General features: G+C 49.6%; 8 protein-coding genes, besides 1 other annotated feature; 4 read left to right on the plus strand and 4 right to left on the minus strand.

The window, feature by feature from the left end:
• Positions 1-920: 920 nt before the first annotated feature.
• Positions 921-3,704, plus strand: FFUJ_04443 (probable elongation factor 2; the record flags this gene model as incomplete). XM_023572271.1 has 3 exons in its annotated part: positions 921-928; positions 1,122-3,630; positions 3,687-3,704. 3 exons carry the CDS (start codon positions 921-923, stop codon positions 3,702-3,704), a joined length of 2,535 nt encoding a protein of 844 aa, XP_023427214.1.
• Positions 3,705-4,646: 942 nt separating this feature from the next.
• Positions 4,647-6,868, plus strand: FFUJ_04442 (uncharacterized protein; the record flags this gene model as incomplete). XM_023572272.1 has 4 exons in its annotated part: positions 4,647-4,818; positions 4,887-5,432; positions 5,489-6,486; positions 6,542-6,868. The coding sequence occupies 4 exons, from the start codon at positions 4,647-4,649 to the stop codon at positions 6,866-6,868; spliced, it is 2,043 nt and encodes a 680-aa protein (XP_023426425.1).
• Positions 6,869-7,619: 751 nt separating this feature from the next.
• FFUJ_04441 (probable MET13-putative methylene tetrahydrofolate reductase) lies at positions 7,620-9,535 on the minus strand (the record flags this gene model as incomplete). XM_023572273.1 has 2 exons in its annotated part: positions 7,620-7,786; positions 7,837-9,535. The coding sequence occupies 2 exons, from the start codon at positions 9,533-9,535 to the stop codon at positions 7,620-7,622; spliced, it is 1,866 nt and encodes a 621-aa protein (XP_023426426.1).
• A 1,683-nt stretch (positions 9,536-11,218) lies between these two features.
• Positions 11,219-12,424, minus strand: FFUJ_04440 (uncharacterized protein; the record flags this gene model as incomplete). XM_023572275.1 has 2 exons in its annotated part: positions 11,219-12,240; positions 12,295-12,424. 2 exons carry the CDS (start codon positions 12,422-12,424, stop codon positions 11,219-11,221), a joined length of 1,152 nt encoding a protein of 383 aa, XP_023427120.1.
• Positions 12,425-15,153: 2,729 nt separating this feature from the next.
• FFUJ_04439 (uncharacterized protein) lies at positions 15,154-15,786 on the plus strand (the record flags this gene model as incomplete). XM_023572276.1 has 3 exons in its annotated part: positions 15,154-15,348; positions 15,398-15,524; positions 15,560-15,786. 3 exons carry the CDS (start codon positions 15,154-15,156, stop codon positions 15,784-15,786), a joined length of 549 nt encoding a protein of 182 aa, XP_023426427.1.
• A 262-nt stretch (positions 15,787-16,048) lies between these two features.
• Positions 16,049-16,143, plus strand: a tRNA (tRNA-Ile).
• Positions 16,144-17,031: 888 nt separating this feature from the next.
• Positions 17,032-17,910, plus strand: FFUJ_04438 (uncharacterized protein; the record flags this gene model as incomplete). Its single annotated transcript, XM_023572277.1, has 1 exon — positions 17,032-17,910. One exon carries the CDS (start codon positions 17,032-17,034, stop codon positions 17,908-17,910), a length of 879 nt encoding a protein of 292 aa, XP_023426428.1.
• A 188-nt stretch (positions 17,911-18,098) lies between these two features.
• On the minus strand, positions 18,099-19,911 carry FFUJ_04437 (related to nicotinamide mononucleotide permease; the record flags this gene model as incomplete). XM_023572278.1 has 3 exons in its annotated part: positions 18,099-19,078; positions 19,132-19,479; positions 19,536-19,911. The coding sequence occupies 3 exons, from the start codon at positions 19,909-19,911 to the stop codon at positions 18,099-18,101; spliced, it is 1,704 nt and encodes a 567-aa protein (XP_023426429.1).
• An 890-nt stretch (positions 19,912-20,801) lies between these two features.
• On the minus strand, positions 20,802-23,294 carry FFUJ_04436 (uncharacterized protein; the record flags this gene model as incomplete). Its single annotated transcript, XM_023572279.1, has 1 exon — positions 20,802-23,294. The coding sequence occupies one exon, from the start codon at positions 23,292-23,294 to the stop codon at positions 20,802-20,804; it is 2,493 nt and encodes an 830-aa protein (XP_023426430.1).
• Positions 23,295-24,079: the final 785 nt, after the last annotated feature.

The following is a 24,079-nucleotide window of genomic DNA, read 5'->3' on the forward strand; positions in this document are numbered from 1 at the left end:
GTTATACGATGAATCATTCGGTTAGACGATTGGAAAACAGGCAAATAAATCCCCTGCCATCCATCATGAGTGAGTGAGCTCTTGAGAAAGAGGAGGGAGGGGGAGGGGCAAGCTCCAGGGTTTTCGGTGGTGACTAAGCCTGTTTGTCCCCATGAGCAAAGAACCTACCTATCGTGCCAGGGTTGGTGCCCTCTACGATCAACCCAATTTCCCATCTTGTGCGGCCGTGACTGTGGCAATTGATCCATACCTTGCCTGGCAGCCGAGAGCTAAGCTGGGTAATTATCTCAAGCTCCCGTCAATGAACATGGATGGGAGGACATGATGCCCGCTCAGCAGACAGAATTTTAGCGGACTCATGGGTCTATCGTGACCAAGCCCAACCCCTCCATGAGGGCCTGGAGCGCCTATTCCTTCAGCGGGTGGCAGAAAACAACTGTGTAGCGGGGTCCTCTTGAGCGGTTGCTGCCCCACCAAAATTGTGAAAAGCCCACTGTCCAAATTTTTTTCTTTCGTGCTTTAGTGGGGATGCCCTCCGCTAAGTGGTGGGCTGGGTGGTCCAACCTTGCTGCCCGTAGGCTTCTCGCCGAGTGAATCTTGAGGTGCCCAAACCTACCTTACCTTACTCCTCCCCGCTCAAAACTCTTCCCTTTCTTCCCTCCCTCTTTCTTCTCCTCCAAACCTTCTCTCGCCAAAAGGGACGCATAAAGAGTGACAGTGGTTCTCCTCCGGAACTGTCTCTCTTCCATCGTCACTTGAATCGTTGCCTTCTTCCTCTCTGACGGCAATCGCTTCTTGCTTCTTCCCTTTTTCTGCGGCTCAGATCGCGGGGTGAAAACTTCAACCCCGCTCTGTTCCCACATCAACAACTTGGACTTTTGACATACACATAGTCAGGTCATCCAAACAATACCGCCAAGATGGTTAAGTAAGTAGGCATCGAATCTATCATCGTCTACCTGTCGCCGGCATCACCTTTCCGTCGTCGGCCTCATCACTATCTTATCCTGCACCATCTTCCATGATTGCATACCCCTCCAGCTGCACCATACCCCGCTCGGACTTAAGCCCTCCGTCCTTGCACGACCATGAGCTAACCGCGATGCCTTCACTCACAATAGCTTCACGATCGACGAGATCCGGCAGCTTATGGACAAGCCTACCAATGTCCGTAACATGTCCGTTATTGCCCACGTCGACCACGGCAAGTCTACCCTGACCGACTCTCTTCTCGCCAAGGCCGGTATCATTTCCACCGCCAAGGCTGGTGATGCCCGAGCCACAGATACTCGTGCCGACGAACAGGAACGTGGTATCACCATCAAGTCTACTGCCATCTCTCTGTATGGCCAGCTTGGTGAGGACGACGACGTTGCCGATATTGTTGGCCAAAAGACCGACGGAAAGGACTTCTTGATCAACCTCATTGATTCTCCCGGTCACGTTGATTTCTCTTCTGAGGTTACCGCTGCTCTCCGTGTCACTGATGGTGCTCTTGTTGTCGTCGACACCGTCGAGGGTGTCTGTGTCCAGACCGAGACTGTCCTCCGACAGGCCCTTGGTGAGCGCATCAAGCCCGTCATCATCATCAACAAGGTCGATCGTGCTCTTCTCGAGCTTCAGGTCTCCAAGGAGGATCTGTACCAGTCCTTCTCCCGAACCATCGAGTCCGTCAACGTCATCATTTCTACCTACCTTGACAAGTCTATTGGTGACATCCAGGTCTACCCCGACAAGGGTACCGTTGCCTTCGGTTCCGGTCTGCACGGCTGGGCTTTCACCGTCCGACAGTTCGCTGTCCGATACGCCAAGAAGTTCGGTGTTGACAAGAACAAGATGATGGAGCGTCTCTGGGGCGACAACTACTTCAACCCCAAGACCAAGAAGTGGACCAAGAACGGCACCTACGAGGGTAAGCAGCTCGAGCGTGCCTTCAACCAGTTCATCCTCGACCCCATCTTCAAGATCTTCGCCGCTGTTATGAACTTCAAGAAGGAGGAGACCGCCACTCTCCTCGAGAAGCTCAACCTCAAGCTTCCCGCTGAGGACCGTGAGAAGGAGGGCAAGCAGCTCCTCAAGGCTGTCATGCGAACTTTCCTTCCCGCTGCCGACTCTCTCCTCGAGATGATGATTCTTCACCTTCCTTCTCCCGCCACCGCCCAGAAGTACCGTGCTGAGACTCTGTATGAGGGTCCCCCCGATGACGAGGCCGCCATTGGTATCCGTGACTGTGACCCCAAGGGTCCTCTCATGCTTTACGTCTCTAAGATGGTGCCCACCTCCGATAAGGGTCGATTCTACGCCTTCGGTCGTGTCTTCTCCGGTACCGTCCGATCCGGTCTCAAGGTCCGCATCCAGGGTCCCAACTACGTCCCTGGCAAGAAGGAGGATCTCTTCATCAAGGCTATCCAGCGTACTGTCCTGATGATGGGTGGCAAGGTCGAGCCCATTGACGACATGCCTGCCGGTAACATTGTCGGTCTGGTCGGTATCGATCAGTTCCTTCTCAAGTCTGGTACCCTCACCACCAGCGAGACCGCCCACAACCTCAAGGTCATGAAGTTCTCCGTCTCCCCCGTCGTCCAGCGTTCCGTCCAAGTTAAGAACGCCCAGGATCTTCCCAAGCTTGTTGAGGGTCTCAAGCGTCTCTCCAAGTCCGATCCTTGTGTGTTGACCATGACCTCCGAGTCTGGTGAGCACGTTGTCGCCGGTGCCGGTGAGCTGCATCTCGAGATTTGCCTTAAGGATCTTGAGGAGGATCACGCCGGTGTTCCCCTGATCATCTCCGACCCCGTCGTCCAGTACCGTGAGACCGTTACTGCCAAGTCTAGCATTACTGCTCTGTCCAAGTCTCCCAACAAGCACAACCGTCTGTACATGGTTGCTGAGCCTATTGAGGAGGAGCTCTCTCTTGCCATCGAGGCTGGCAAGGTCAGCGCCCGTGACGATTTCAAGGCTCGTGCCCGTGTCCTTGCTGACGACTTCGGCTGGGATGTCACCGACGCCCGAAAGATCTGGACCTTCGGCCCTGACGGTACTGGTGCTAACCTGTTGGTCGACCAGACCAAGGCCGTTCAGTACCTCAACGAAATCAAGGATTCCGTTGTCTCCGGTTTCCAGTGGGCCACCCGTGAGGGTCCCGTTGCTGAGGAGCCCATGCGATCTTGCCGCTTCAACATCCTCGATGTTACCCTCCACGCTGATGCTATTCACCGTGGTGGTGGTCAGATCATCCCCACTGCCCGTCGTGTCCTGTACGCCGCCTCTCTTCTCGCCGAGCCCGCTCTTCTCGAGCCCGTGTACCTTGTCGAGATTCAGGTCCCTGAGCAGGCCATGGGTGGTGTCTACGGTGTCCTTACACGACGACGTGGTCACGTCTTCAGCGAGGAGCAGCGACCTGGTACTCCTCTGTTCAACATCAAGGCCTACCTCCCCATTCTCGAGTCCTTCGGCTTCAACGGAGATCTCCGACAGGCCACCTCCGGACAGGCTTTCCCCCAGTCCGTCTTCGACCACTGGCAGATCCTCCCCGGTGGCTCTCCCCTCGATTCCACCACCAAGGTCGGACAAATTGTCACCACCATGCGAAAGCGCAAGGGTGTCAAGGAGCTCGTTCCTGGTGTCGAGAACGTAAGTCTAATATCTGAGTCCGATGAGCCAGCAGATATGCTAACATGCTATGATAGTACTACGACAAGCTGTAAACGGCTTTTTTTTAATGCGCCGAACGAACCACGAAGCGTGCCGAGTTGGACACGCAAGATTAATCGGCTGATAACGAAGATTTGGGACGCATGTCAAATTCCACGGAGGAGCTCCTTGATGATCTCAGGAGCGGCATGCTGAGCGGAAACCAAAAGAAAAGTCGAGTGGCTGGGTTGAAGCTGAATGTCAAGGAGAAGCTCAATTCGGCTTTTATGTAGTTATGTCGTATCTGATGAGTTGAAACACGTTAGATTGAAGTTCACATGAAGTCGTTTGCGTGTTGTGGTTGCGAAGCCAAAGACCAAGGTGTAAGTTGACTTGGATTAGTAGGAAGCTGTAGAAGTTCAGTGGCGAAACCGGAGAATCACTTGCTATACAGTCGGATCAAAATTGTCTTGAAATTCTGTTGGCATAAAAGATACGAGGAATATGAGTAGGTCTCATTGAAAAGTGGACCGAATCTGATGATACGGAGGCTCTATTTTGACTCTAAACTCAATGCCTGCAACTACTTACCTACCTACCTATGTCATATCAGAGCTATCGAATTTTTGAGAATTGATTGAAATATTCACATGAGCACTACCTTTCCTGGCACTTGTCTAGCGTATTAAAAATACTGTTTTATTCGATTGTATGGAGACTTATTGTATATCAAATTGATACCCGGGATCTTAATGCTTGACCTGTCACAATACAACGAAAGGCCCCAACCGCCCATGACCCAAAAAAATCAGCCTCCAACCTCAGAACGTCAACCAAACATACCTACGTACCTGATCTACCCTTGCCCTTTGTCTCGGGCGCATTCTGGCGGCTGCTAGCAATTAACGGAGCGGTCGCAGTGTTTGTACGATGCTGTTCTCTGAAGAAGATGCGCCTCTACTTAAGGCGTGGATAGTCAAGCGCATCGAGGATACGTCGGTAGCCTCATTTTCCCCATGCGGTTCTGGAACGGCTCGCAGTTCAAAGACTTCGCTAACATATACAATAGCTCTGACGCCGACGCCGACGTCCTAGCCGAGTATGTTATCGCCCTTCTCAAGCACGATGGCGACGCAGACGCGGTACGAAAACTATGCGAACAGGAGATTCCCGACTTTTTAAGCGAAGGTGCGCATCACTACTCTCACTTTTGGGATGATTGTCCACAGTAACTGACCCGTGGATCCGTTCCACAGACCCCAAGGCTTTCCTCGACGATGTCTTCCAAGCAATCGCGTACAGATCCTACCTCCCAGGGGCTCCTCCAGCTCCAAAGATCGGAGTTGAGCCAGTACAGCAACCTTTGACTGACAGCACGACGCCGAATGGCTCAAGAAAGAGAGGTTTCTACGATCGCGAAGAATATGACCCGCAAGATGGATACGAAAGTTTCAACCGTGATGGCCGCGTGCAGAAGCAACCCCGTCGAGGTGGACGTGGAGGCCGAGGCGACGACATGAGGGGAGGACGGCCTGGCGCACCCACGTATAATCTTCCTCCGCGACCCGACATGCCTTTCGATCCGAAAGTCATGGAGGCATTTCTGCAGATGGGTTCCATGGGGATGCCATACCCTGGTATGCCAAACTTCCCGCAACAAGGCTTTGGTGGTGGTCGGGGCCAACCCCGGAGAAAAGGTCGATGTCGTGATTTTGACACCAAGGGCTTCTGTTCGCGTGGGAGTACATGCCCATATGACCACGGCAACGAGTCGATATTCGTGCCCCCGGGTACCGACGCCGGTAAGTTTGGTATCACTTATTAGTTTTGTTTGCTCGTCTAATACAAGCCTGGGCAGAGTACGACCCAAGTGATCCGTTTGCCATGTTAGCAAACGCTCCAAATAGCATGAATCCTTGGAATTTCCCACCCGATGGGGGCCGAGGTGGTCGAGGAGGTCGTCGGAACCGTGGCGCTAAGAAGGGCGGTTCACGAGCTCCTTTCTCCGCTGAAGGACCTAACTATGACCGTACAAAGAGTACCATCGTTGTCGAAAATATCCCAGAAGAATCCTTCAGCGAGGAGCAAGTGCGCGAATTCTTCTCACAATTTGGCAACATCCAGGAGGTATCAATGCAGCCATATAAGCACCTAGCGATTGTTAAGTACGATAAATGGGGTTCGGCAAATGCAGCATATCAGTCGCCCAAAGTCATATTCGACAACAGGTTCGTCAAGGTATTTTGGTACAAAGACAAGACCGACACACTACCAGCATCGGCTCCTGTGCAAGGGGGCAATTGGTCGGGCGACCCAATGGCTGCAGAAGATGACGAGGTCGAACCAGAAATAGATATGGAAGAGTTCCAGCGAAAGCAAGAAGAAGAACAAAAGAAGCACCAAGAGCGCGAGGCTCGGCGCGCCAAGATAGAACAGAAGCGCCAGGAGGTAGTAAAGAAGCATCAAGAACTCCTCGCCCGCCACCGAGAGGAAAATGAGAAGCTACAGGCAAAACTCGCCAGTCAGAGAGGCGAGGACGGCGACACCAATTCGTCAGGTACAAGTATGCTACGCGCGAAGCTTGCGGCCCTCGAACAAGAGGCAAAGATGCTCGGTCTAGATCCCGATGCCGGGGAAGAAACAAACTCATCATGGGCTCCCCGAGGTGGGTTTCGAGGTCGAGGCAGCTTTCGCGCTCGTGGACGAGGAAGGGGAAGCTTCAGGGGTCGTGGAGGAGGAAACATGCATGCAGCTTATGCGCAATATTCGATTGACAACCGGCCCAAAAAGCTCGCCATCACAGGTGTTGACTTTACGGCACCTGATAAGGATGAGATGCTACGCCATTTCCTCCTGGTACGTCTGATCTCTCTCCTTTTTCCAGGTCTCATATCACTGACATACTAAACAGAACCTCGGCGAGTTTGAGTCTGTCGATACAGCTCCTGAAACCACACACGTCTCTTTCCAAGACCGTAAAACAGCAGAGAAGTTCTACTATAGTTTGAATGGCAAGGAACTGCCTGGCGTTGAGGGACGTCTTGAGCTTGCGTGGGTGAATACACCTCTGCCGCCTGTCAAGACCCTTGGCAATGATGGCGCGCCCAGGCACGGTGTAGAGGATGATGCTATGGCGGACTTCGATGATCAGCCTAGGCGGGAGAAGAGCGCAGAACCACAGCGGGAAGAAAGGGCGGTGAATATGGATTATGAAGTGGCTGAGGAAGATGCGTGGTAATAGCGGAGGAATTTGATTGCATAGCCCGTTTGACGGTAATGTTTTTATCGTGTACGACAAAGTCCCAGACTTGGTCAAAGAAAGGATAAGGATGGACTTTGGACATTTCACTCGAATCACTCAAAGGGGACAGTATGGGAGAGCGCAAAGTACCATCTTAGCCCAATATCGGGACTAGATCTCAAATCAATTGTTGGTTCCGAGCATCAACAATATCTAGCTGTTGCTCGAGTCCATCATAATAGCCAAACTTTGCCTTTAATCTTTTTCATGTCCCCATCATCCACTCTCCGTATAATTTCCTCCCGTTCGTCGGGAAAGAAGAAATGTAAAAAACCATAGAAAGAAACAAATCAAATTCAATCATGCATTCGTCCATCCATAAGGCCTTGCTGGCGGGGTATCGTTGAGATATAGAACAAGCAAAGCAAGCCCCCAAAACATAAAGTCGTCTGCGCCCGCCGGGTGATTTTTCATATCTTGCGCCTTTTTAAAATGCTGCCCCCGTATCCCTGGTAACTTTTTGTTGAAAAAGACACCTTGGTGATGCTATTGTACCCAAACCCGAAAAATAAAGGAAGAAATCAAAGGAAGAAAAAAAGCAGCAGTCGTTAAAGTTAGATGAAGTGCACAGCAACGCCCCGATGATATATCCTCGCGATCACTCTGCAATCATAACAGAGATTTACTTTGGGCAAGATGCTGAGCATCTTGGTAAACCACTGCACCGGGTACCACTGCGCGAGAACATCTAGTTCGCAACTGCAGTGGCTGCAGTACCGTTGGCAATAGGTTCAGTATCTACGGCGCCATTACCTACCGACTCAGTCAAAGGAGTCGCGGGAGTGGTGAGGCCCTTGACCTCGAGGCCCTTCAAAAGCTCGAAGATGGTTTTGTTGTCGTGGAAATCGTTGTTCACTACCATTGTTAGCATGCTTTCAGAGTCGGTTCGGAACCTCTTTGCTCACCGATGTTGACTAGGTACCAGTCGTTCATGACACCCTCAAGCAAAGCTCGGCTAGGCGAGCTCATGTCATAACAGTGAGCCCAATCAACACCCAGTCTGAATGCTTCGTCCTTCCATGCAAGGAAACTGATGCTCTCGACAATGGTTGGCTGCACAATCTCCTTTCCAGGGAAGACACCCCATGTCACTGCGTTGGGGCCATCAGATGTCACATTAGATCGGAGCTCGCCGTCCTTAGTCACAGCGTAGTAGGTCAGATCAGGGTGGTTCTCAATGCGACTGATCATCTTGTCAAAGACATCAGGGTGCACCAGCAACTCAAGGTATGACTTCTGGTAGACATAGCCGTTGTCGGGGCCCCAGCCGTGGACCGGGTGAGAAGACTTGACGCCATTGACAGCAGGCTGAGAGTTCACAGTCAACAATCCTCGCTTGTTCAGCTCAATAAGTTCATCTCGAATCTCATCAGCTTCAGTGGTAAGAGGTGCCTCACTCCATGGCAGAGACTCGATCTCATTTTGGAGATATCGGACGAAAAGCAGAGCAATATCATGAATGGTCTTGGGCTCGCCCCATTTCTTGCGATTGGCCTCGTTAGTACCAGTCAAACCAATGCCATAAGCATCCAGCTCTCCGAAAGCAGGAGAGCGAGAATCACCCCATCGACCGTTGGGGAACTCATCCCAATCCTGTGTGCGAATAACATAAGACTTGTTGCGATTTCTCCAAAAGATGGGCCGAACATCCTCCTCGCGGCGACCAAGTCCTTTGGACTGTTTCCAGGGGAGAGCCTGTTGAAGAGGACGCTCAGCGCAAGGAGCCCATTGGAGCTCCTCAAGTAACATGCGTGTAGCCTGGGCAAGGTTCATAGTATAGAAGTGAAGGTGATGAATCCCGTTGGCGAGCAACTTTCGGCACATGTTGGCAACCAGGGTCTTTCCGATGTTTCTGACAGCAACATCGTCGTTCTTGACAGGCTCAAGTGCATCGAGCCATTCCTGAGGGATCTTGGCCTGCATATGGTTTGCTCGTCGAAGGAAGCTGGCATATGTAGCGATGGGCATGATACCGGGGAGGATAGGGATAGTGATGCCACGCTCACGAACACGCTTCACCCAGCGAATGAAGTTATCAGCATCATAGAACATTTGTGTGACGATGAAACTGGCGCCCATGTCAACCTTCTCCTTGAGATGATCAAGTAATTCGTCCTCATTCTTGTTGTCGTCGGAACCCTCAGGATAGCCAGCAACGCCGATGTCGAAGTGGTTGCCGTAGGTATCGCGGATATGTTTGACGAGATCACGGGCATACTGGAAGCCTCCGTCGGCAGCGGTCCACTTGTCTTGAGCTCGGGGGGGATCACCACGTAGGGCTAGAATGTTGGTGCACCCGGCTTTGTACGCTTTAAGAAGGGCATCATTGACCTTCTCAACACCCATGTCGGTGCAGGTCAGATGCATGCAAGTTTCGAGACCGTAGACAGCTTGAGCCTGGAGTACCATCTCGCAAGTGAGCTCGGCAATTCTACCACCAGCACCCCATGTGATGTCAATAAACTTAGGACCTAGGTTATACATGCGATCCATACGGTCGTAAAGATTCTGAACACCTTGGGCGGTCTTAGGAGGGAAGTATTCGAAAGAGAAGGAGGGCTGGCCGCTCCTCTCTGCGTCGTTGAGCATGTCCTTGATATGCATGGTGAAATCGGTTGGCGATGGCTTATTGGATTGTATGGTTTATGGCGAGCTTGTATCTGTATTTGACCAGAGAACAATGTTGATTCGTTATGAAGGAAGAGTTAAACGTGATGGTCGTGGCGGGTCGAAGCTTGGATCAGAGAGCTGGAGTATGGGGATACTGTGGGGGAGGGGAACTGTAACGACGACTGACAAGGAATCCTATGTTAGCGATTTCAATTACAGATTAGGTAGAGAGGTGTTGCGGCGATGCTGGTAGAAACTAACGTTTATTGTACTGTTTGAAGCCCGGTTCTGAGGTTTTGCGCTGCAACTCCAGACGAGGCGGTGGAAACGATGATCTGTATTGACCTTTCGATTTCCCTCTCAATCCGTTAAACGAGAAGCAGCAGCAGGGGGTTAATGATTTACGTAGTACCAGGATCTAACTTGACAAACGGCAGCCAATTCTCTTTGAAGAACGAAGATGAGGTTATATATTGAGCGACAGATGACAAGTGGAAAAGAGAGAGGGAGAGGGAGAGAAGAAAGAGAGAAGAAAGAAGCCGAGTACGGTCAGAAAAGCGTCCCACGTCGTTCCTTCTTCTAACTGTCCAGGAAATTTCTCCTCTCCCCCGCCGAGGGCCTCTAAGATGCCCCTCCTTCCTCCAGAAACTCCCCAGTGGGGTTCCGTTTTTACCTCCGATCCATGAATCGTGTCTGCTCATTGGCGGATGCAGATGCGTTCATTTGATCTCAACGCCGTTCCCGGGCATCGGAAGCCGAGAGGCTCAGGGGAGCTCAGGGCATCGAACCAGTGAGGACGCCGCTAAAGCTGCCCTGGGCTAACGAAGTGAGCTTCTAAACGTTGCAGCTAGGTAGGTAGGTATATACCTACTAAGTTGACTTAAGACAAACGGGTGAAATTTTTTAAGCTCAAGAACTCAGAGTCACAAATTGATGCTCACCTCCACTTGATACCTGATAGAGTGGCCGTTGAATTGGTTTCCATTGTACTCGGCTGCGCCTCTTTTGATCGGTGAAACCCAGGACAATGGAGCGTGCGGCAACATCTGCAATGAGCCTGGAAACTGTGGACTTGATGGACTCTGTTTGGCTGAAGCAGTTCACGACATCCCACTCTGCTTCGACTTGCAGCGTGCGGTTTGCAGCCATCTTCCGAGAGGCCCTACCAATGGTCTCTAAGGTATGTCTCCTCTCTCCCCCAACGTCAACGTCGAGGGGTCCCCTGCTGCGGAGCAAGGGTCCAGCAAATGGACGAATCATCACCCAATGACCTTTATAACCCCTCCGTCATGATGCTGAGCTACTGCCAAGTCGTATCACTGCCAGACCGGTGAGCGGCCGAGTCTAAAGGTCCAAAACTTTACTTTACCAACGACTGGTCTGAGCATCAATCCTCCACCTCGATGTCAATTATTCTTTGCCGGGTTGATCAATGGGCTCAAACTATAGTTAACGTGTGAGGCTTATCGGGAAGAGTATATGGGTCTATGCGGATAGAAATCTTGGTTTTACCTTGGGCTTATATGCTCATCTTTCAATCTTGCTTAATTGACTTTAACGTCGCCACAATGATATATATCGCTATTCTATAGTTTCACAGGTCTCTTGAGACTTCCGTAAAATTGCTGTATATCTTGTTTTCCTACTAAGGCACTCGCTAACAACTTCAGCGGCACATCATGATCCTCCAGTTGTGGCAGATGATGTACTTGCAGTCGGGCTCGAACCAGGACTTCCACTTTTTAATAGGAGTGGCGGCGCTCCCCTTGCCCTTCGCCAACGGTTACTTGTGCTGATGATGCTGTTGTCAAATAAAAACCACCATCTTTCAAACATAACCTGCCCCAGCTCCCAGTTACCTGGATCATATGGGTCGTCACCATAAATTCTAACTCCCTCAGCTGTATCCTCAACATCATAGGCAAAGTTGACGATCGCCAATGCACCTTGGGCTCGTGGTGGCCGTAACTCGTCGGGCAACGACAAGATGAAGATGGCGCGCTCTCTGACACCTGGCCAAGGCAACAGGTCAAACACTGGATGGTGTGGTATCGCAACTTGTGATGGAGTAGGCTGCCATGATGGAGGCAGTAGAGATGCTGGAGTTGCGGTCCCTGTATTGAATGCCGAGTTGCCCCCCAAGTCCCAAAGGTCTGGCTTCAGGTTCAGGCGGTCTGCTATGCGCATAACAGCCTTGAGAAGTGTAAGCTGTAGTAGAGGTAGTTGATAACTATCAGGAAACGTCTGCCCTTCCGATGACGAGGGTGAAGAGCTGAGTGATGATGAATCAATAAACATTGTCATATCGGCTCCGCGAAAATCTGCAGACAAGTCATGATGAGTATTTGTTACTGATTCGCCCCTGGTATTGTCTTCGGATAAGTATTCTGGTACTGTATTTAGGTCCGGAAGAATAGGCGCAAACGTCAAATCTTGGAGGGCATCTCCGAGGGGGTTCCAAGATGTCAGATTGAGATCAAATCCAGCCAAGATGTCAGCATCTGTCGTGGGAGGGATTGACAGGTTGGGTTCTGGAATTGTGGATTCCAAATTGCTCTGCAGAGTCGGAATTTCATAGACATCGTCTTTTGATACTCTGCATTCGGAGTTTGGAGCTGTTTCGTCCTGAGGTTCGGAGTCTTGAGACCCGTTGCTACCAGCTGACTTGGTCTTAAGACGATCTAGCCGTTTCTTTTCACCTATACGCCTGTCAGATCTCAAGCCCACTCGATTGCAGGAAATTGACGACTCACGATATCTTCTCTGTGCTAGAACATTCAGAACTCGCTTCCTCTCCGCGGCATCTTCATCAATGTTAGGAACATCAAGAGCAGGTGGCTTCTTATACGCTCGTTGCCGTGTCCGAGGGCGATTCGTCAACATTGCGGTTGGTTCCTTCATTCAGCTTTATATTCTCGAAACTTACGTATGCGAGTAGAAGCAGATCTCGGTAATAACTCCTGTCAGCCTCGAGAATAATTGAAAGGTTCCCTGGTCAAGAAGTGGTAGAAATCCGTTGCTTTTCAAGTCAAAACGATGGCGTTCGTGATCTCCACCAAGCATAACGCGTAGGAATAAGCTAGCCTGTGCACTGTCTTAGCATAACGGATAACAGAAACCTCTAGACCTGGCTAAAGCCCCGCGACTGTTCGGTATATCCCACCACACCCGAGCTCAATATCTGGTTGCTACTGTGCACTGAACACTGTGTAATAATCCCTAATGTTGGTCCGACTTCCTGCTCAGTCTATGATATTTCTCGGATTCCATACAAACTCTTTGCTATTGATGACTTCGGACTGTTTTTTCCTCCATCAGCTCAGGTGTTTAAGGAATCTGCTGCGGATACTCTACCTGCTAAAGTCATTATCTGTCCATCAGGTGAGTAAGTAGTTGATTCGAGATATTCCGTGCGAGGCATAGTTTTACATATGGCACGGAAGTGCCCTGTATTTCCTTGAGTTTCGGCTCACTTGTTATCCTTTGAAGTTAGACAGAACATCAAAGGGGGAATCGCCCTTTATGTACATGTCGATTTGCTTGAAACCCACTGTAGCATAACCTAAAAACATAACGCGAGAGCGCATGAAAAGGTTGATTGAATTAATAGTAGCCATGTTGTCTCAACAAGAAATTCCACAAATAGAAATTCTATAAGAGCAGTCACGATATGACAATAAGAAACTGCTCTTTGAAAGACCTGGAGTGCTCTCAGTTATGCCATGCCATCAAAGAGGGAATAGGACCCTACGCCTAGCCCATGAACCTGGTTAATTCTATCTAATCTTGATTTCGAAAACACGTAAGTGATTATGACATATTAAAAATTTCATCATTTTGTTTCTGAAATGCTAGAATAAACATGTTCTACCAAGAATATCCTTTTGTTATTGTCATCATCGTTCGTTCTTTGTGGCATGGAAGATATTGGTTGATAGGTGGCCCAACCTCACCGCCTCCAAACTCGGGTTACCAAAGGTACACTGGTTCTAGGTGGCTCCTACAGTTGTCCCATGCAGTGTGACTACAGGGACATCGATCCCCTCGTTGAGTTGCGTGCAAGCATGCTTTACAGTTGCACTATCTCGTATCTGTCCGCCTTAAAGACTACCAAGAATCTTGAGGATCAACTGAGGCACATGACAATATAAGGTGCCATCTTACTCATTAAAATCCGACTTAGGGACCACGGCAGTGGCCTTGATGTGCGTGGACTAGTGGATGCTGATGCCGTGCAACCGGCAACGCCAGAGATAGCTTCTGGGTGGAGTGGCTACCGGCTGGGGGCTGCGACGGATGGCTGCATTTAATCATGCAGTGTATCCTAACAGAGTCTCATTTCGTATCAAGATCGGGATTGACTCGAAGGAACCTACTTGGTTGACCGAATCCGTCTTTACTTGCATTTTCTCCGAAGCCAACGATGTGCTGGGCGAAGAATGTAGCGCAACGGGCAATTTCAAGTCAAACTTTCCGCCGTGAGAGAGACAGTATCACGCCGTTGCCCGTATATGCTACCAAGCATAAGAACACTCGTGTATACGGGATGAGGTGCCGGAGTCCACTGTGACAGATATTTCCTGTTTAGGCAATCATTGTGGAGTCTGTTCCGTCCGCCTCCGTTGCCAGCTCCGGGCATCCGCTCCAAGGCCGTTCATGTTGGATGATGAATATGCATAAATGTAAGTATACTTCTATTTTAAAACATATATATGAAACATTGAGTTCAATGTCGATCCCTTCAAATCGAAGCTTGATACTAAGCTGCGCCTGTTGGTTTTCCCTGCCATCTACGTCAGGGGGTCAGCGACGGCCGATCAGTGATGCACGTTTGGACGATCCAGCGGCTTTCACGCGGTGGATGTCACTGGCATACGGCAAACTCTTGCATGAGAGCAAATTAGATAACGTGGGATATGTCTTTGGCAAGCCAAAGTCGGCACTTGAATTACTCATGTCCCGTGATGCAATGCGCAACGTGGGAGTCCAGCCGAGGCGAGACCGCTATTTTGACAATTCCAAGCATACAGTTGAACAGCAGACACGAGAGTTGCACAAGCTTCCTGAGCCCGGTAATACCGTTGATACCGTCGTCTAGGAGATCAACCGTAGCTCCTTTCGGGCCCGGTTGTTTGTTTACTAGTGATGCAAGCCACCTGCAAGTTGACAGCATCTTTTTGGACGCCCGATGGGCCGAATTTGTATCACGGGATGGCCGATGACACCCGACGGACTTTGACTGGGAGATTCATAATGAGCTGAAGAGTTGACCGAGTATCTTGATCAGCACAACACAAACAGTCAATACGGCGGGCAACGGGTGAGAATTTGGTACAATTGAATGAGTAGCCTCGGGCTGAAGCTGCAGCTGTATCGCATGAGCCAGTGTCATCACGGGGCTTTGCGTGTCATATGTAGCATTGTCGTAAAGAATGAAACCGAAAAGTCATCAATGGCTTGCCGTAACAAACCCTGATATATAAAAGGCTTTATCCCAGAGGTCAGCTGCTGTTAGTTCTCGATAAGCAATTCAGATTATCCAGAACTATAACTTCTGATTACCCTCTTCCATCCTCATTCCTATCAACACTCACTCTCACCCAATTATCAGAATGAAGACATCCTTTGCACTTTCCGTCTTGTCGCTCTTCTATACGCACTGTCTCGCTGCCTCAGTTGACATGTGGTCTTCACCCCTCAAGGAGCGAGCTGCACTCAAGTACGAAGCCATCGAGCCTGAAGTTGTCAAGGCTCGCATTGGCACTACTCCTGAAGAGAACAGTGAGGGGGACCGAGAGTCTGGCACGGTAGGTTGGAATTGTTCCCAGCAGGTTATATTTGCTAAACACATCTCAGGTTTACTTCTGCCGTGAGGAGAACTGGGGAGCTCCATGTTTCGCCTACCGTCCTGAACTTGAATATACATGCAATGAGCTAGGCTCTGAGCTTAAAGGACACATCGGATCAGTTTTCGTTGATCCTGGTATGATCTGCCGTCTAGCTGGGTATGTTGTACAGACTCATATGTCCGTATACTACTGACAAAGCAAGATTCAACAATGATCGATGTGCCCCGATCAAAATATTTGCTTGGCCCGAGACCCAGCATGGTTGGCCTGACCTATTCCATCAAAATGCCCCAGGGGGGGCTATCAAGCTCGGAGCTGCAACAACACACTTCACATGCGCTGAGTGTACCAAGTGCGTTGGGAAATCTGGATAAGACGGATGATATGGGCGATTGACGTTGTGAATAAAATGGAATTTTGAGGGGGGATGGATATCGTCCTGGGCATATCAAGCTTGAACAAGTGTAATCAAAATAATAAGCTCTAACTAGAGCATTTCTTAGCTCACGAACTATAAATCATTGTCCTGATGAAAGCTGGTCTATTGTGGTTGCATCCACTGTATGTTCGTGATGCAATTGTCCTTACTCTATGGATTGGGAATGTTGGTCACTCAATCTATCGCAGAATAGTTCTAGACATCACATCGAATCAGAAGGCTTCCGTAGCTCAGTTGGTTAGAGCGTCGTACTAATACTTCATTCCGAGTATCCGGTAATGCGAAGGTCTCAGGTTCAAGCCCTGGCGGGAGCAATCCCAGTGCCATCTGATTCGTTTTTTGCCATCTCTAAGATCTAGTTGTTAGGTACCACGATACGGTGTTGCCTCTTTTCCTTTTCTTCTTCTTTTTCCCTCTGGTATTTCTTTATATCGCTTTCGGTCAAGGCTTTCCTTAGACGCAAGCAGAAAACAGCATTCACTTTACACTTACAGCTCCTCTGTTAGCCAGCTACGTATACTTAGGTATGTACTTGCCTTGTATTTTCCATCTGCCATGGAGGTAGGAGCAACCATGTTAATGATGATCTAGCTATTGCTTTACTTATTTAACTACTATAGTTAGACTAAGTTCAGGTCATAAGTCAAACTCTTAACTCTCACGCTTCGTTTTCTTGTCCCATATTCAACAACGCATCACCATTTGAGATTCACCATCCATCAGCTGATTTTATTAGTGATACATACATCCTCACCATGAACCACACCTTTACACTCCCAGTCCGGCCTCGCCCTCTCGACCCTAAGTTAGGGGATGCACCAGACTCCTATAGCAATAATACCATCTCAGGTACACAGCTGGGCGAGCTTAATGCACAGAAAAGAGCATCTACTACTTGGAAGAAACTCGAGGATCTGGAAAACATCAGGCCAGCAGCATCCTAGAGAGATTCCCGGTCAAATGAGCAATCTTTGCCCGAGGCTGAGGCACATCCACACCCGGTCAATCGAACGACCTCCAGGCAAGATGCATTTCTTCAGAATGGCGCTTTATTACCAGTTACCCACCGCGACCACTTCCGTGAAGAAGCCCAACTCCAACTGAATGATGCATCCGATGGCCAAACCCGCAAACCACCAACGACTGATATCATTTCAGATCAGCTCTCTATCCTACAAATGGTAAGAGATAGCCTGAGACCTATGAGATCACAAGCACCCTCTCCAAAGCCCGTGCATAGACCTCCAAGAAGCACATCTTCATCATACCATGACCAAGGTATTGGATCTGATGATGTGCCATCACCGGCATCAGACACTCGCATGCCAAGTTTGGACTTGGGCGATTTGACGAAATACAGTCGCTTCAACGACCGGCTGTCCGGTCTGAGATCTTCGTCAAGCTCTTCTGTTGCTGCGAGAGGTATGGGTCAAGGAAGCACCCACGGGACCGGAATCGATGAGGTACCTGCTTTCGGGCACCTGCAACGACAACCCATCCAGTCCTACCACTCCTTTGAGATTGTATCAAGTTCCGAAGACCTACAGTCAAATGTGACACCTGCTCAGAAGACTATGGCGAGACAGCCTTCATTGGATGACACTACCGGGTTTGAAAGGATTTACCCCTTGACACGGGTGAAGGCCCGAGTCCAAGCCCAGATTGATAATCCAACAGAAAACAGGCATTTAGAAAGTCCTAGCCCGTCAATCAAACCGCCACAGGTGGAAAGAAGAAGCAAGAGAAAATCTTCTGTCATGTCTCTCCGAAGCTTGACAGAGGGAGTGAAACGGTCTCGAGCTGGAGTTGAGAAATTGGCACACAAGTTTTGTTATAACAGCTGTAGTAAACTTCGCCATGCCTATCAGAGTGTTGGGCGTCAACAAAGAGAGCAGAGAAAACACTACTCGGCCTGGAAGACATTGCGCCGAAAAATTAGACCTGAGGATGCCAGCAAGCTCAATCATGAGAAAGAATCTGCGTCTTTCTCGATCGAGCAAGGCGGACGTGGGATAGACTCTTGGTGGAAAGCCGGCGTAGGAAAGTACCACGCCCCTAAGTGGATGCGCTTTGGAAAATAGATTATAGATAACTTACATGGCAAATCATTTGAGGCAACAAGTTGAAGACGGTATCAGTCTAGCATCACGAGGTGTTAGTTAGCAGCAAGAAGAAAGTCTAACAATCAAGTTTACCTCGGTAGCAATCGATCCATGAATAATACATTCTTATGAACTGCGAGTTCGAAATAATGTTAATTGAAATTACCCTATAGCATGTATCGAAAGACAACAGCCGCTGATTTGCGTCTCCCAGGGCCAACGAGGCCTTCTTCCTCAACCTCGTCACCCGCCTGCCGACGCTCACTCTCAGCCCGGTCAAATTTGCGATTTTTATACTTGAGATAGAAGCGAAGAGCATACGCTAGGATAGAGACAAGAAGCATAGCAATTGCACATGTGCTCATCCCAGGCGCATAATAGGGAGCATCTCGATCCGGATACAATCTGGTGCCCACGAGCGGCCCACACTGACCAACGAGTTGGAGGAGAGCGAAGCCACCGCCTTGACGGCTCTGGTTGGCTTGGTTATTGATGCTCCATGTAATGATGAGAGTGACGACATTGAAAAAGCCTACAGCGGCAGGATACACGGCCATATAACGGATGAAATTAGGAAGATTAAGGGGTTTAGCCAAAGCCAGAATGGCGTAGCCACTTGATGAAGCGAGGGCATGGAATATTAGAGGTACGGTGCGTGTGCGCAGTCGATCAGACATATGGGCAGTGAAGAGGACGATGACAAAAGCCGCCAAGTACGGGGGAGCACTGAGAGCTTGAGAGGTGAGAGTATCGTGACCCATCTCAGTGAGTATCTTAGGGAGAAAGACGGGGAGAGAGGAGTAAGCCATGTTGGTGAGGAAGAACATGGTTGCAGTGATCCACGCAACGGGGTCACGAAATATTGCCAGAACATCGCGACCTTTGAGACCAGACGAAGGCTTATTGTTTGTGGCCGTTGACTGCTCGCTGCGAAGGCGCAGATGGGCAACCTTTTTCTCACGCTTGGTCAAGTAAGGGGCTGTTTGTGGAGAGTCGGGTATGACGTTCCAGGCTACTACAGACGCGATGACGGATGGGAACCCCTCAATGATGAAGAGAAGACGCCATGGGGCAATAGGGCCAAACTCAGCAAACTTGACGATAAGCCAGGCGAGCGTTGAGGCAAACGTCGTAGCCAAGGGGGCCGCTGCGACAACTGTAAGCTTTCCTTCTTTGCCATCCCAAAAGGGGATTACATACCAGATATGAAAATAGCAGTCCGGAATGCAAGCTCTTCTCGTTTGAAGAAGAAACTCAAGTAAAAGGGAATTCCCGTGAAGCCAGCCTCTCCTATTCCAAGGACAGCGCGCAGCGCTATCAACATGGGATAAGACGTCGCGACAGCCTGAAGGGACGCCATGAGACCCCATGTCAGGACCACCATCGACACAAATATATGCGCCGGAATGAGCTTCCACAGAAGCGACATCCATTCAAAGGCAATATAAGTAATGTAAAACGCTGTGAGGGCCCATTGGTACCACTCATCGCGGGGCGGGTCAGACTGGAGATCTTCATCCATACCGGCTATACGAGCATTACCGATATCTAGATTTGTTAGTACGTCCATTGCTGTCGATCGCAGAAAGATAAAGGGGTCGTACTGGATCTGTCGACGAAGCTCAACATGTAAAGGAGAGCGACGAATAGGACAAGCTTGCGATCGAACTTCCTACGCACGGCTTGTTCTTCATCAGGGGTATAGAGCTGGAAACTCGCCATAGAACCAGGACTTCGCGAGCGCTCTCCTACCAGAGGATGGTCTACATCTCCATCCTCTGCAGCTTCGGCATCCCATATCGCGCTGCCGTGTCTATCTCTACCCGTAGTTCTCTCATGCAGCTCGTAAACATCGCTTCCACTACCAACGGCCGACCGAAGATCTTCGTCGTCGCTATCGTCGAGTGAGGGCTCAGCGCCGGTTTGCGCAAACGCTTCAACCGATGTACTGGGGCCAGGTTCGGGCCGCGACAGGGACATTTTTATCTGAGGCGGTTTCAAAGAACCGAGGGCGATGGGTAAGGAGGCGATGGGTAAGAAGACAATACTGGAGGCTAGATTGGACTCGGAGTCGGACTCGGGCTTCGAGGTTTAATATCGTCAAGGTTGGAGAGTTATTTGGAGACCATCAGGGACTCCAATCAATTGATACCATGAGTTGCATCCTTGTTTGATGTGAGCCGGCTGTTAAACGAATCGAACAGGCTAAGAGAGGATTGAAGCTGTTGACTAAGTAAGTAAGTAAGTTGGTAAGGTATGCTGGTTGATTGAGTTGAGCTGTCTTGCTTGACTTACACGTGACGTGCATCAACTCCTTGCATACCTTAGTACCTAAGTGACCATCCACACTTACCTGGCTACCTACGGAGTAGGGGGAAATAAAAAACGACCCCTCGACGGGTGGGACACCAGCGAAGTGTGGTGTAGTTGGGGTCGTTTAATTTTTCTCCCAGAAGGGGGGTGGGGGGTGGGGTGGCTGGCAGTGGTAAAGGAGCTTTACCCTCATTTCATTTCGCATCTTGAACAAGTTCACTGTAAATACGGAGTAGATGTTCAATCTGATAATCTGATTGCTAATTGCTAATTGCAGATCATATACTTCGTACTACGTACGTAATTAAATATCTGCATTTAAATACTGTATCCGTACAATTTCGAAGAATCTCGCTCCGCTACTCCTACATCATGACGATCCATCATAGAATATCACGACTTATATAAAGTTCGACGCTTTTCCATACGTCAACAGAAACTCCTCTTCCCTTAGTGGTAAATCCAACCCTTCGCAATGAAACGCTCTAAGTTGCAGTCAAAGTCAAACCCGAAATGAAAGTTCAAAACTACCAATTCATGCTTACTCTCCGTTTCCTTTAATGATGATGGCCCGTCTTAGCATGAGATGGCTTCCTGAACAGCTTCTTAAGCCCCTCGGCCACTGAATGGCTGCGACCAATTCGTTGTTTAGGATGCCTTCCGTCTTCATTTATCTGGCCATCACTATGATCCGTAGATACACTGGTTTGTCGACTTTGAGTCGTCGCAGCCACTGGCTGTGGTGCACGCAACCTCACTCCACGTGCTAAATCTCGTGGCGCGCTCGGTTTTGAACTGACACCCGCACTGTAGTCAGAAACAAGAGATGGTGCAGGCTCTAATGCCAGCTCCTCCCTTTCCAGTTCTTGTAGAGAGCCGGGTGCCTCATAACGATACGGCATTGATAACATTCTGGCATGAGCTTTTGATGATGGCGTTCCCTTTTCTGGCGCCGTTTGCGGTCTCTTCTGTGAGTTTCCTCCTGATGCACCTCGAGGCTTTGGTGGCGTAGGCGGGCGACGGGGCGTCTTTATTTCTGGTTCTGGTGGTAATGGTACATTTGATATTCGAATGTTCTTGGGGACACTTCTCGGTAAGCGAGACTTCGGCGACTTTTGTGCAATTTGCTGAGTTACTGGTTTTCTGGGAGGTGTTTTCAAGACAGGATTGATTGTTTTTCGATGAGCCGATGTTGGGGTTGTGACACTTGCTGGTGGCTTCGAAGCCGGCTCTTGTGCTGCTTTGGTGTCTAAGTTCGGCAGTACCACCTGTTTGGCTTTTGGCATGGGTGCTGGTGATAGCTGCTGCTCGGAAACTGTGTCACCAGCTTCATACAATACGCCAGAACTTGGTTGTTCTAGGCGTGCTGGGTTCGGTGACACCAACAATGGTGGAGCGTGTGGCACTATCCCTTCAAACTTGGGCATGTTTGATCCGAAATTCTGTGGTTGTGGTGAATACTCCGATGTAGGCGAGGGTGTTCGAGGAGGAACAAGCTCTTTGGGTATGTTCAGATAGGTAGCTAGACTATCCTTTGGATTTGTGATTGATGTAACATATGGATACGGAGTGTCTTGATTATGGAATGTACTCGATCCTGATGATTCAAGTGGCGAGTCTGATGATAATGGCCAGGATGTCTCTGGGGGCTTAACATTCTCTGTCCTGCTAGGAGTATTTAGCCTCGGAGACTCTTGATCAAAGCTCTCCATAGGCGGTAGCACGGGCGAGAAAGGGGGTACAAAGCTTTCGGGCCTGTAGATCGTTGGAGCTGGCAGCTGTCGTTGCAGAGGTTTGGGCGTCGGGGGCGTTGAAGATCTAGATGGATGAAGACCGTTTGGTTTGAGGAGTTGCTTTACATTCGGTATTTCTCCTCTTATGGGGTCCTGTGCTGATGAATGTATATCGGCAAACTCTTCTGGTTCAATTCTAGATTGCCCGTATGCAGAATAGATCTCTGATGCTGTCGAAGCCGAATATCGTGTATTAACGGGGTAGAGAAGTGGCATCTCAACATCTGGTGTTTCCAGTGCGAGTGCATTATCCAGAGAATCTTTTCGAGACCATACTGATGATACTGTAGACACGGATTTCCTCTTATCGAGTTCGTGAGGCTGGAGAGGTGCATCAATATCCGGTGTTTCCTGCCTTACTGTTCCGTTAGGTGATTCATCCTGGGACCAGACTGTTGATATTGTCAAAGCTGAAGCCCGATTGGGGTCAGGTTGAGGCTGGAGTGGGATATCGATATCTGGCAATGTCCTCGAGAGTGGCCGTGGCGTTGCAGCACCATCTGGTCCCCCTAAAATGCAATCTAGGACGGTGAGAGCTTCTTCTTCATCTTCGTTTCGGTCGTTGTCATCGTCGTACTCGGATGGTGAATCAGAAAGCCCCTCCATAGCGTCTTTTGTTCGTCGGTTGCGCACCATCGTTTGTGCCGCATCCCTTATCTGCTCATAGCCAACCTCTTTTTCTTCTTCGTCACTCTTGCCAGGGACTTCTCTCACATTATCACCGCAGACCACGACGTACCACCTCACCGATTCGCCCTTCTGCAATTCATTCCTTAATTTTATGATCCACCCATCTTCGCCGGCCATTTTGTCATAGTACTTGGCCATCTGACCTGCCACGTCCACACTCAGGTCGACTCGTACCACATAATCAGCCACATAAGCATACGGTCTGCATGCCGTCACCATTTCGTCTACATCGAATTCCTCCAGCAATTTGACCGGTGACCATGAGTGCATAAGAACGGCATCTTCGGCATCGGATACCCGTGATGTCGGGAGGGTATGGTCGTCGTCAACATGATCGAATTTCTTTTTGATGGCGTTTTTGGCGCTGACGCTCTTTTGCGTGGGCGTCGTTGGTGGAGAGAGCTCAGGTAAGAAGTCGTATTTGGCGTGTAGCTGGTCGAGGATGCAATAAGACGACGCAGGTGCAAGGACCCAGTTTGGTGCAGCATCTTCAAGGTCGTTGAGGATGACAAAAATCCGGATGTCGCGGCGATGCCATCGAAACCCGTGGCATAGATAAGTCGGCATTGGGTACGGGGTCGCCCAGCAATAATTTGAGAGTGAAGCTGCTGTGTGCTGTAAGCGATCCGTCAATTGATATCCGTAGATTGATAGATTGATTGATTGATTGACTGCCTCACTGAAGCGTCACTTTATCTTGACAGATAGACAAGAAGACGAGGTGTCTTCTGAGCAAGCTTCATAAAGCAGGCTATGAAGCCTCCGACATCTCCGTCTTTAGTGACTGAAGTTGACGCGAGGGAGTGGTTGTTTGAAGTTGAAAACCATCCATGGAATGAATGAACGAGCTGAATGGAATTGGCATGCGTCGCTTCCGTTCCTGCGGTGCCTTGTTACTTTATCTGCGCATCGTTGCCTACTGGATCTTACCGCATCGTACTTTACTCAGAAGAGCGCTAGGTTCTTTCAATTACTTGATAAAGGTTGGTCCAAGGTACGGGCAGGTACTGTCTAACGTCAGATATCAAGCCCAGTGCCGTCTTCGGAAGTCATCGACCCATCTTTAACGGTTGGCGCTCTCTCACCGTCCGCATGCAATTGAACTGCACCTAAGCCACTATTTTCATCTACTGCAGTGGCCAAAGTCTGGGCTGAGACATTGTCTCGCTTATGCCCGAACGATCGCTGCCGTCGTTATCAATCACGTATATTGACTCAGCCTGAAACTTCCATGGTCCAAGTTAGTAGGCAAGGTGCTAAGTGAAGGATAATGCAGTGATGTTATTGTGTCATTCCCGAATTTTATATAAACAAATGGTATCCATTGATATATCCACCGCGTGCCCATATTG

This window comes from Fusarium fujikuroi, chromosome FFUJ_chr02, assembly GCF_900079805.1.
Source record: "Fusarium fujikuroi IMI 58289 draft genome, chromosome FFUJ_chr02".
NCBI classification, from domain to species: domain Eukaryota; kingdom Fungi; phylum Ascomycota; class Sordariomycetes; order Hypocreales; family Nectriaceae; genus Fusarium; species Fusarium fujikuroi.